The sequence below is a fragment of the Silurus meridionalis genome, chromosome 13 (genome assembly GCF_014805685.1).
Source record: "Silurus meridionalis isolate SWU-2019-XX chromosome 13, ASM1480568v1, whole genome shotgun sequence".
In the NCBI taxonomy this organism is placed as follows: Eukaryota; Metazoa; Chordata; class Actinopteri; order Siluriformes; family Siluridae; genus Silurus; species Silurus meridionalis.
This window is the reverse complement of record NC_060896.1, coordinates 6209205-6222665: the sequence shown is the minus strand read 5'-3', so window position 1 is coordinate 6222665 and position 13461 is coordinate 6209205. Positions and strand designations below refer to the sequence as shown.

The 13461-nt window shown below is 37.8% G+C and overlaps 1 protein-coding gene across 1 annotated transcript in view; it reads left to right on the top strand.

Annotated features, from left to right (window-relative positions):
- Positions 1 to 10597: 10597 nt before the first annotated feature.
- ets1 (v-ets avian erythroblastosis virus E26 oncogene homolog 1) overlaps positions 10598 to 13461 on the top strand; it is a 39168-nt gene continuing 36304 nt past the window's right edge. Inside the window, exons 1-2 of the mRNA XM_046864337.1 lie at positions 10598 to 10717; positions 12882 to 12977. Of these exons, the coding sequence (XP_046720293.1) occupies positions 12909 to 12977 (69 nt within the window). The 5' untranslated portion in view covers positions 10598 to 10717; positions 12882 to 12908. The remainder of the gene's footprint in view (positions 10718 to 12881; positions 12978 to 13461) is intronic.

Genomic DNA, 13461 nt, shown 5'->3' with positions numbered 1-13461 from the left:
AGGCTATTTTATTACTGAATATCACAGCACAGGATGGACTCTATATCCTTGAAACATCAGCTCTGAGAATAAAAATACCCCTGTCTCAGTGGGGCAGCAGTAGGTCAGTTAGTGTGTGTGTGTGTGTGTGTGTGTGTGTGTGTGTGTGTGTGTGTGTCTGATCTGTTCTGTAGAGAGGATGTGGGAGTTCCACAGCTTTAGACTGTAGTAGTGATAGCAGCAGTGAGAATTGAGGCTGATTATTTATGTGCTTGTAATCTGGGGCCCCTGCACCCAAACTCCCGTCTCCCTCTCCCAAGAACCAGCCGTCCCGATGTTAATTACAGCTCTACACCGTAAACAAGGCTCCAGACCTGCCGCTCAGATTAGACTCGTATGATCTACTATAAATGAAGCTCGTGCTTAGTACACATCTGGCACTGGGTAATTCTGAGGCTAACATATTAATGCTAGCTGAAACACCTGGACTAGGACCCGAGTGGGATTTTAACAGTTTAAGTACACCAAGAAATAATCCACTATTTACAGCATATTTACAAACCCTAAAGATTTATTGTTTTGTAAATGTAATATTATAGTATGTTTTTTGCAGTAAAGAAAAAACTCTTAGAATCTATTAATAAACATTATAATCATCCAACCTTTTCAAATATTAATCTTTTTTAAATTATAAAATCTTTGATAAAATGTGCTTTTATTCCTTTTATATTATTATAATTGCCCTTCGAATTCAAACTTACTTTATTATTTATACGCATGGTAAATTCCACTGTACAAAATGATAAAAACATGGGTAGACCTATGCTTATGATAGACAGATTCTGAGAACCAGAACTTCAGGTTATTCATTTGCATTACTTTACCGATAGATAGATAGATAGATAGATAGATAGATAGATAGATAGATAGATAGATAGATAGATAGATAGATAGATAGATAGATAGATAGATAGATAGACTAACAGACAGACAGACAGACAGACAGACAGACAGACAGACCCTCAGACTGGTCACCCTGAACATCAATCAACTGGAAAATGACATAGGGAGGATAGATAATAGACTAACCTCTTTTTTTTTCAATGGCACATATGGGTAGCATCAACCCATACTACCTTTGCAATCTAACATCTTTTGGTTGGTTTGATGAAAATAAAATTGATCTAAAACATACAACAAATTTCAACCCTATAAAGCACTTGTGGAGTTTTAGTTAGCTCTCTCCACCACTAACCTCAAAACATCTAAAACTGAATCATTTTCAAAGCGTGGCGTTGATTCCTCCTGTACAGCTCCAGAAAATCAAAACTTGGTCATCCCTTATATTTTACTATTATACCTCATTTTATTTTCTTGTATTACAATGTATACAATGGTCCCATAGACCGTTCTCTAACTCACACGGCTCTCATCTCATATCTCCTACATTTCTCGAGTATTTTTACTGCAGTTAGAAACACTATAGTAAGCTTACAGTTGAAGGTCTGATGCAATACCAATCTTGGCACTACCAAGGTGATTTCCATTGTATTTATCGGTAGCTCGTTTCTAGTTCCAGTCTCTCCTGTCTAGTCTATAGTTTCACCTGTTAGTGAAAGACTTCACTATCAGAAGAAAACCCTAGTATCATTGTTTTGGGGTTCTTCATATATGTTTTGTAGGGAACCCCCTCTTTTTATCTTTTCATAGAATCATACGAAGGAAAAAGTTAAGAGGGCAAACCTGTGTTTCAGAATGATCAGCAGTGCATTTTACTTGGGTGCACCTTCAGCTTTGTCCTGATTGTGCTACTTAAGTTATATAAGACACGAGGATTATCATCAGTCAGTATCGTTGGGTTTTAAAATGTTTGAGCTGAGAGTCGAATTTATAATGTTTGTAATGGAGGTGCAATGTGTGCCTGATGGAAAAGCTCACATATTTCTTTATTAGTAATAATTGTCTGTAGGCAGCATAACTAATCTAAATTAAAGAGGCCACTTGGAAGTCTTCAAGTGACATATTGTTAGTTTTTATTTTCTGTTTATTTTTCGGACACTGAGAGGTGGAATAAAGATGAAGCAGCTGGAATCACTCATTTAAACATGCATCATAATTCTCTCTCTCTCTCTCTCTCTCTCTCTCTCCCTTACACACACACACACACACACACACACACACACACACACACACACACACACACACACTATTGGTTTAATGGGGTTTCTCCCACTGAACCATGTATCGATGTATATGGTTAAATGATAAGTAAAACGAATAAAATTTTAATAAAATAAAATAAAATAAAATCCCACAAGTACTCTCTACACCAAAGTAGACCAAGGCCAATGTTATTTTTAGAGCTTTTCTGGTTTCTGTTCTTAGATTTTTTAAATATAAATCTGATATTATATAATATTATATTATATTATACGTTTTATTAACAATAAATCTAGCCAGTTATTTTTGAAATCATTGAGCAAACTGTTTAAACAAATTTAAACTAAAATAACAATGATTGCTTAGCCAATTCATTTAACTATAGGTCACACATATAACACATAATACCACAATAAATAGTCGAAATAATACAGCTATTGACAATAAACTTTCTTTTGGCTTCTCTCATTAGGGGTCGCCACAGCGGATCATCCGCATGTTAGATTTGGCACGTGTTTTTACGCTGGATGCCCTTCCTAATGCAACCCTCCCCATTTATCCGGGCTTGGGACCGGCACTGAGAATGCACTGGCTTGTGCAACCCTAAGGGCTGGGTTTGGTTCCCTATTGACAATAATACTCATAAATGCCATTTTACGCACACAATATTTAGAACAGAAATGTCACTTGGGATATATACACTCTCTTTCCCACCTAGAAAAAATTGCCGTAAACAATCCGATTACTGGTATGTTTTTGAGAGGTTTGACTAAAGTGGAAAACCAAAGAGGAAGTTAAGCAGGAGTTCCATTCGAACTATTGTGCCATCTGTTTTTCTCTTTCATTTTACTAGAAATTAATAATACTGCTAACTCTGGGTGATTCTTTTTCCAACAATATGAGTTGGGACCAAAAAGTTTCGAAACTAGTTCTCTGTTTAAAAGAAAGTCTTTTTTTTATCTATGTTTACACATTATTACTATCCAAATAGTCCCCTTGCACAGCAATACAGCGCTCAAAGCATTCTCGCCACTTCTGGAATATGTCCTGGCAGTCTTCTTTTCGAAATGTGTGTCTAGAACCTTTTGCGATTTACCCTGGATCCTCGCAATGGTGTAAATTCCTTTATTTTCAGGATTTGGCAAAGCAGTCAAATATGTCGAGTAGGGTGGGTACGGAAGTGAGCTCATGTGGAGCATGTGGATGATCATGTGGATCATCATGCACAAGTTGGTGAATGATTTCGGCAACCTTTAGTGGTTGAGCTTGTTGAAGGTCTTCCTGATCTCTCGTCATCTTCCTGTGATGTTCTTCCACTCTTAAAGCACATGTGCAACTAAAAATATCTTAAACAACTCATTGCAGCATGGCTATATGGCAAATGCATGTCATGTCAAATGTCTCTGTGGCAGTTTCCAGTTTCATATTGAATTTCACGTTTGCTCTTGTTCTAACTTGCTGTCCATAATGAAATTGCAAACGTGATAACTCGCATGTTCAGAATAGCACCAGTTAGTACCATTAGTCTCGAAACCTTTTGATACCGCCACATACAGAACATGTGCGATGGCCATTAGCAGTAGTCTCTACAGTGTGTCCCAGTACAACTCTGTACAAATTTGAGAAGGTGATTAGTGAACATCAGTGAGTTAGTCCTATGGCCTAATGCAAGCATTCCTGCCATCTCTAATCTTTCTGACTAACTGAATGTGCAATGTTTTTAGTTCTCCCAGGGCATGTGTGCAAGAGTATCGCAAGGTGCTTGGGTACATTGGACTCCGACCAAAATCGTATCAAGACCATGTTGAACTGAGCATCTTATTTTTTCTTCCCTTTTTTACCATTTTCCCCCCTTTCCCTTTACTGTTCCTTGGTAGACAAATGCAGCCCATAACTGTGATATTTCACCATAAAGATGTCTTCTGAGCATAAACACCTGTCTGGTGTGTGTGACGTTAAACCCAGAAACATGTGCTAGTTCTGCAGGCAGCGAAATGCAGACTACATCCGTCCTGCAAGCTGCAAGACTTTACACGTGTCCTCACTACATTTTGTAACACTCCATAAGGGCTTGATCCTTGTGGCCTTCTCTTACTGATGGTAAGTGTTTGTACCTCCGTCGATCGGTTCAGCATCCGGTGGAGATCAAAATATCTTAGGGATAGAGCTCAGTTGTATTACACCACTCCCTTAACCAAACCCCATGTCAGTGCGGAAAGACAATAGTCCTCAGAGTGAGTTCCTGCACATAGGTCTAGGCTTTGTGTCACGCTTAGACTGAGGGTCCCTTTCTCTAAGTCCAGCCCGAAGGAGTCATCCAGAGACAAAAAACTAAACAAAAAAAAAACATCTGGAGAAGGTTGTGCTCTCTTCGAAGCATCAAATTTGGAGAATGTTTGTGTGCCTTAGTCAGTCCTATTTATTAGCTGTTTGCACAGCTCTTAAAGGGGATTGGGCACTTAATTAAAGATAATATTGAGGGCTAAAGCCTATCCCTGAGAATGCAGCTTCTCAGTGTGCAACAAAGTCTCAGTTTATCCCCTGTTCATGGGAGTTCTGCCAGTATTTCAGCATGAACCTGTGAAAAGCCGGGAAATTTCCAAAGTCACTTTGCTAAACAGAGACTCTATTCGAGCCGTAATTGCTAGAGAGTCTCCGTGAAACCAGATTTCCTCACTTTTCCCTCCTTTTTCATTAATTCCAGGAGTTTTATTTTGGCTAGATCAGGCTGGATGATCACGAGTCAATGCTGTAGTGAAATATTACATCCTTGCTTTTGTCTTTTCAATAAAGTCTTTAATCTAAAAATATCAGTAAATAATAAAAGCAGGACTTCAGCAAAGAGAAAAAAAAAGAGGGCCCTACACCTTTCAAAGCCACACAGCTTGGAAACGCAGAGGACCCGAAATAGACTCGCTCCTCATAAAGGCCTCCTTCTTTGTAGTCTCTGGAGGAACATCTGTGGGGCAGTTTCTCCTGGAGAAAGTGTCGGGCAGTGAATCAAAGGGAACTGAGATCTCCTGTAAGAAAGGAGTGCAAAAGAGCTCTCTCTCTCTCTCTTTCCCTCTCATTCTCTCTCTCTCCCTTGCTATCTGCCCCTCGCTTCCTTTTCGAAAGGCTGACAAAAGCTGCAGAGAATCGGCAGAATAATAAAAGCTCATTAATATAACCTGTCAGGGGTTATCTTTGGAAAGGAGGCCTGATGAAAAAAAGAGACGACGGAAGATGTGAGGTCTGCTAGCGCTCAAGCGGCGAGTGAGTCTCTGATTAAAATGTCTCTGCAACGTCAGCCGCATGTGCAGAGATTAAACGAGGACATTGTGATCGACGGCCAATACACACTTTGATGCAATGTGGTTTGGTTGAGCATTAAACAAACAGATATGCTCACCGAAAAATCTTCTGGCCAATCTCTGCAAGCTCGGCAGTTTTATTTTAAGCACAGCCTTGAATGAAAGCAAGGATTCTCACCATTAAGTCTGAAGAGTGTCTGGAACGCAGGCTGACTCTTCAAATAACAGACATGATACCCAAGCCTTTACTTAATTCTGTTAATGGGCAAAAAAAAAGAAGAAAAAGTGCAGAAGAAATGTGGTTTTACACGGAGCTTTGCACTTGAATGCTCTGAAGGTGCCATGATGGTGGTGGGGTGGACATCTGCATTAAAGCAGTCACACTGTGCGAGTGATGACGGCTATCTGGTTAATATAACGCTTGAACACAGAGCAGACCGACAAGCAAGGAGTACGAAAAATAAAGGGATCAGGAAAAAAGTTGAATAAGTGAACAGAGATTTTTTTTTTTAACCAGCAGCTTTTTACATACACTCACACTGTGAAAGAGAAAGAAATACAGTAAGTAAAATTAAATAAAAATACACAATTAAAAGAAATACAAGGTAAAATACACAATCTGAAAGCAGCATAAAATTACAACCAGATAGATGAGTAGATTCAGTGTATATACTGTATACACTAAATCTACATTTGCTAAACAATATCATTTGGTTGATTGATTGTAATCAAAGAATTCTGGCAAGGTGAGAAATTTATAAGTAAAGTTAGATTTAGAGTGAGACTGATGCTATGATTCTTAATTGAAAACACAGGTAGGAGGACAGTGTAGGATTTTGTCAGAAAAGACAGCACAAATACAGTAGTGACAGTGATCAAAAGTAAATGAAACATAATAATAGGCAGAATAAACATGTCTATTATCTCAAATTTTCTCTAAAGAAGAGATATTTTTGGCAGACGCTTTTATCCAGAGCGATTTACAATTATCTCAGTTACACATCTAAGCAAATTGAGGGTTAAGGGCCTTGCTCAAGGGCCCAGCAGCAGCAACTTGAAGGTGCTGGGATTTGAACCCATGACCTTCTTATCCAATGAGCTACAGTACCACCCCCCCACACAACCAGACATTTGACAAACCTCACATTACATTTGGTGCCACAACCAGAATGCATTATTTTTCTTTCTAACATAAGAAAATCTTCACATTTTAATCTGACATGTACAATACAATTAATCATAGTGTCTGTTCTAGAAATCTAGATTTTCTTGGGATACCATATAGAAGTGATAATCTTAAAAGACTTTAATAGTCACATCTTTATTCCTACACAGAATAAACTAGTCAGCTAGGAGTCATTAAAATGAAAGAAGTAGCCTTAAGGTGTGGTTGAATTGGTCAGGTTGCTTCTTAAATGCTGTGATTCAGACACATGCTTGATTAATAAATCATTGAGGAGAAGATTCAGCCTGATATGGAGAAGTTACAATGTATGTACAATGAATTTATATCGTTCTCTTCAGGGAGTAAAAAAACAGTACCCAAAAAACCCATTTTATTATTTCTTTTTTGCCCGCTGGTATTTTCAGTGGAACATTCCTCTCTTACATAGATATGTACGTTTACCAAAACACTAGCTGGATGTAGTCACGCACCGATAAAGTTCTTGAAATCTAAATTTGCGAGAGTGGGAGATAAAAGGTGGCAGAGCGATAACGGGGGTGAAAGTCATAAGGGGAGGTGATGAGATGTGGATCATGCAGAGCAGAAGTGTATCGAGGCCTTGCCTTTGAACCAGACAGCCTGCAAATTGGAACAGCATTGTAGGCATCCAATCTGGATTTCATTTATCCTCCCTTTCATTCAATTTGACTCATCATAGGGCAGGGCCTCTGACTGTGCCCTTCTAAAACCCTCCTTTCCACATGGTAATAACTCATCTTCTTACCCTTTTGCCCCTGATGTGTTGCCCATCCACTGGGTGCCCCCTTTAGCCCTAGCTTCAGAGAAATCGTCTCATCAAGACAGCACAGGTTGACATGGCATTACATGAAAGCAGCTCCAGATTTATTTCTAAGGAGCTGCCAGAGTTTGACTGTGCACTTTGTAATTCAAACAAATGTTTGAGAGAGTTTGGGCAAAGGAGTAATCACACAGGCTTGAGGTGTTGCAGATGAGAGTCAAGTGGTGGCCTGATAAACACACAGTGGCAAAGCTGGCTTGTCACAGAAGACAGGGTATGGGACCAGAGAAAGGCACAAAACAAATGCTAAATAAATCTTTTTTTTCTTGAAATAAATGAATAGAGCAAAAGTATTTTAGAGTGCAATCAGACTGATCAGACGCATATTTGGCACAGATGTTCTCAGATTTTTCTATCTATTATGATTCCATTTCTTTCCTCCACTTATATTCCTCTTGCAAATACGGTGTATATGTAAAGAGAATAATATTTAAGCAGAGAAAAAGTGTCCTTCCTGCATTTTTTTCAATAAATAGCTTTCAAATATGAAAAAAAAATAAAAACATTATTTGACCAGCATTTAACCTTGCAATGCAACAAGTAAAGGACAAAATTATTTATCCTGAACATGATGGCGCAGCAAAATTCTGTCCCATTTTATTATATTTTTGTTTTTTTTCAAGACCAACATTTACAGAGAAGGACACTATATATATATATATATATATATATATATATATATATATATATATATATATATATATATATATATATATATAATTATTTTTGTGTTTTCGAAGTCTTTACTGTATAATAAAATAGATGCTAATTAACCATGTTTTCTATACTAATGTTCTGTCTCAAAAACATTTCCACTCATTTAAGAATAAAAAAAGTAAGAGTTTCCAACACACAAATTTGACCTATATATTTTAGCTTTGGATGTTACATTTCATCAGTCACCCAATACTGAAATCCCTCTTCCCTTCTAAAAAACAAGCTGCTGAATTATACATTCACAGCTCCACTGTTGCTAGTCATTATTTCAGACCAGCACAGCTGCACTTTGGACTGACTTTAGAGAAATACTCTGTCTTTCCCCCTCACTCGCAGATTTTCACTGATCTTCATTCAGAAACACAACGCTGACCCTTTACTTCAGCAGAGCACACTTCCTCCCTCTGACATTATGTCCAAACCGACCACACCTTAAACTCACCCCACGTTCCGGCTCAACAATACACACGCTAGAGCGGTGCAGTGACCCACTGGACACGTCGGCCTGCAGGAAATCCACTGATTGTGACCCCCATCAGCCTTTTTCCCTTCCTCTTTATATGGTCACCTTCCTGAAGCCTTTCCACTGGATCATAGAGTTCCCGAAGAGCTGCTGCTAAAGCGATAACGGGGAATAGCTCATACAGAGATGTTCCTGTACAAGCAGGTGGTCACGTAGTGGATGGGAAATATAGTCATGCATACGTATGATTTTGCTGTTACGTGTAAAAGTGAGTCAGGCAAGGTTCAATGTGAATATGTGTCTATAGAAATCTATCTACTGGTTAAGTTTTCTCTGTCTGTCTGTCTGTTAGTTTTTAGTTAGTTTATTTTTTCTTCAGTCATTCAAACATAACAACATACACAAACAGAATGTTTATGGTACAGCAATGACTGAAGGGGTTTAGGCTGAAGTAAAACACTTATTAATGCCTAACCCTACCCTCTGTCTGTCTGTCTGTCTGTCTGTCTGTCTGTCTGTCTGTCTCCCTGTCTGTCTGTCTGTCTGTCTGTCTGTCTGTCTGTCTGTCTGTCTATCTATCTATCTATCTATCTATCTATCTATCTATCTATCTATCTATCTATCTATCTATCTATCTATCTGTCTGTCTGTCTGTCTGTCTGTCACGTCATGTCATGTCATGTCAAGTCCATTTATTTATTTAGTTAGTTAGTTAGTTAGTTAGTTAGTTAGTTAGTTAGTTAGTTAGTTATTTTCCAGCATGCTCTTGTCCTTCAAAAAAAAAAAAAGAATTTCATACAAATCAATATTCATAGATTCAATATCTAGTATTATTAGGTTCTTGATGCCAGCTATAACTGCAAAACTGGAAATCCTTAAGTATAGAGAGAATTAATTGTTTCCTGGATTTATTATATATACATATGGCCTAAAGTATGTAGCTACCTGACCATGACACCTATGTGTGCTTGATGAACATCTCATTCCACAGGGATGGTTTTAATACAGATTTGGTCTTTAAATTTGTTCCTGGAACAACTTTCATTTTTCTGGGCAGGCTTTTCAATAAATTTACAATCATTCTGTGACAAAAGCTTTAGTAAGACTGTTGATGTGGTCTTAAGTGGGGGTTTGATCTGGGATACTGATGTTGTTGTGCACAGAGGCAGTGACATACTGGAACCAGTTTGGGAGTCTAGTTCCAGTAAAGGGAATCTGTAAAGCTACAGAACACAGCGATACACTAAGCAATCATTTGCCTCTAAATGTTAAAGCAAACGTTTGGAGAAGGTTTACATATTACGGCCACGATCATACATGCTTTTATATAATATAAATAATCACACGTCTGCCTAATGCATGAAAATATGCTATTACATTAAAACCTTTTCTCTGTCAAATTGTTCATTTTCATTATTTAACAACTTGAACGTAAATTTGTTCAACTGATCGAATTTTCCCAATTTTCCTTCTCCTATTAAATCCATACACACGGAACTCTTCCTTGGAATTTCCTTCAGTGATTTTATGAGATCCTCAGCTCTCTCTTTTCACTTTCTTTGCAAATGCTAATTCTAACTGAAATAGAGGTCTTCACGGTGTTTCCTAATGAGGAACAAGAACATATTCCCCACCCGTTCAGATGAATGAACAGATGCTCAGAGTGGCTGCCAGATTTTTTTTTTTTATTATCATTATTATTTCCTCTGAAACTTTGTTTTATTGGGTTTCTCCACCCACGTGCATATGCACGCTCGCACTTCCTCCTAACTCACCTACGTCCAGTTCCCATACAAACACGAAACTTCTCCTTCTTCTCCTGGATCTCGGGAGGTTCTCCTCGTTTTGCGCTCACGCGCCTGCACGAGTTGGAGTCTGGATGAGTGGCGCGAGCGCTAATTGGACGAAGGCGGGCGGGCGCGCACGCGCGCGCACAGCGAGCGCTCTTCTTTTTTTTTTTTTTTTTTATCCTGCCGTTCCCAAAAGACACGGCGCGCGCGCTTCGACTCCAGGTACAACGCACGAGAGCGCTGAGACGATCACTTCCAAGAGTCTTCTTCTCTCCCCCTCCACCAAACAAGGTAAGGACAGAGTTTTGCCAATAATGCTTTATGAAACTCATAGTGTTTTGTTGTGTTATTGAGCTGCCAGAAAGCGGGAATTTATTTATATGGACAAGTGTGTCAAGTGAGTCGGAGGAAACTTGTGTCTTAGAGCTGAGACAGGGAAACAAACATGGTGCAAACCATAACAAATAAATCAGTGTGCATGCATGCATGCATGTGCATGATTTATTCAGAGCAATAATAATAATAATAATAATAATAATAATAATAATAATCATAATTATTATAATAATAATAATTATAATTCTGTCCACATGAACTTACTTTATTATGCGTGCGTTTCTGACTGTGTGGAATCTGTGCACTTGTGGGCATGCTTCACAAACCAGTTTACAAACATTTCTCAAAAAAACATCATTCATTTCATCATCAGTCAGGAGATGCCTGAGCACCAGGGCAACCTCTACATGACCTGCGTGTTAGAGTCACTTCAGAATGTGTCTAGGAGTCACATAGGTAGAATCCTTAAACAGTTCAAGATGTTGACATGCACACACGTGCACACACACACTGCTCCTGCTCTAGGTGATTCCTCAGCTGCTGCTCTACCTGTGTGTGTGTGTGTGTGTGTGTGTGTGTGTGTGTGTGTGTGCATATGTGTGTGCGTGTGGATGCGTGCATCTTAACATCCCTCCACAAAAATAACCCTCACAGATGGGTTCCAGCCCTCTCGGCTAATGCCTCCACCAGTAAACAGTGATAAAGAGATGGCAAGGGATGAACAGAGGGAGGAAAGAAAGGAATAACTTGAGAGAAGCCTGGACATGCAGTTGTTCTGTTGTTCATAACTTTGAACTACTATATAATACAATGCATTCTGAATGCATTTCATTGAAGTAGTATAAAAAATGATAGTTCTACATAAAGAACAGTTTTAAGTTATCTGTACTGAAAGCAGGCTGTGTTAAACGTTATTTTTGGGTGTATTTGAGTAGCATGTTGATGCAGCATTGTGTTATCAGATGAGATGTACTTTGCTGTGTACAAACACATAAAAACAAATTGCAACAGCTTCTGATATCTAACAGCTTAATCTTAAAGCCATGAATCTCCTGTCCACTTTCTTCTTCTTTTTATTATTATTAATATAATTTTATTATTATTATTATTATTAGTAGTAGTAGTATGAATAATAATAATAATAATAATAATAATAATAATACCATTTTATGTGCTCTATTTTTTTCTTATAACAGTACTAAATTTTTTAAACCTGAAGCACTAACCTGCATACACATTTAAAAGCATTTTTTCACAACCTAATAAAGTCACATATCCGTACAAAAACAACAATAAAAGTTTCTTTATACGTAAACAATTGCAGGTTTTTAATAGAAATGTGTTTAAATTCCTCATCTTATCTTTTTTATATGCTACAGAATCAAATCAAATTCATCTGTTCTATCTATCCAAGTATCTAATGTACGTCTTTTACTCAATTATTTATTTTTGGCTGATTTTGGCCCAATTTTAATCCTACTGGTATTGGATCAGAGATCTTTCCAGTTACTATAACTACTATTATAAATAATAAGAAGAAGAAGAAGGAGAAGAAGAAAAAAACATGGAGGACATGAAAAAGATACACGAAAGCAGCAAGTCATTTGGTGTTGCACTTGTTTGTGTATTTCGTTGAGTATTCCATCATTTTGTTTGTACATACAGTAGCTGTTCTGCATTTGAGTGACAGGTGATTAGAGGTGCAGATTAGCTCATTGTGTCTGCTGCAGAATTGTACCTCAGATATACAGGGGCTGAGTGACGGACATGGACATAGAACAAAATATTTATTTATTTATTTATTTATTTATTTATTTATTTATTTAATAGTACATTGTTAGAATTGGGCCATACAGTATGTACCCCTTATTGCACAAATAACCATAAGTATCACAACAAATCTAGCAATTTGTAGGAAATGTTTGTAGCATGCAGTATATTGTTTTCCGAAAGCCTATTAAGTGTGCTAATATTTAATCTCATCTTATACAGCTTTGATTATTTGAGGAAAGCGTTTGTAATAATAATTACTGTGTGCTTTGAGGATGTATATATTGAATGTCAAATCATTTTACTTTTGTTTTAAGAAGGGTATGTGCTCTTCCCCCTCTTACTCCAGGCCTGCAGCACAGCTCTACAGACCACCATGAGTTACTATATGGATCCAGTTTCATCCTACCAGCTTCATCACCCAACTGACCATCTGGGTGTGATGGTGAGACACATCATAAATTAGCCCTGTTTGGCTTGAGCAGTCTGTAGCATGAGGCACATGTACGGCAGTGAGTTAACACACACGTCTTGGTTTGTTTCAAAGGATAGCCTAATTACAAACAATTCAAATTGCACAGGAATGAAATAAAATAAAATTTAATTTATTTGCATTATATTCATATAAATATAAAAGGATACACAATCATGTTTTTGATAATTAGTCATTATACCTTTATGCAAGTGTCTATTTTATTTTGTCATTAGCATCACATGCAATGATATAATTGTTCTGAGGTCGTCCATAGTCGGCCATACACAGGCTTTTGTATTGTGTGTGGGATTGTGTGTTCCAACTTCTTCTTATCTGAGTATAAAACGGCAGAAAGGCACAGGTCAGAGATCAGAGTCATGGGAGTAAGTATTACCGGTGACACGTTAGTTTCGCAAATAAAACAATGGCTGAAAAAAAAAAACCGTTAAGTCTC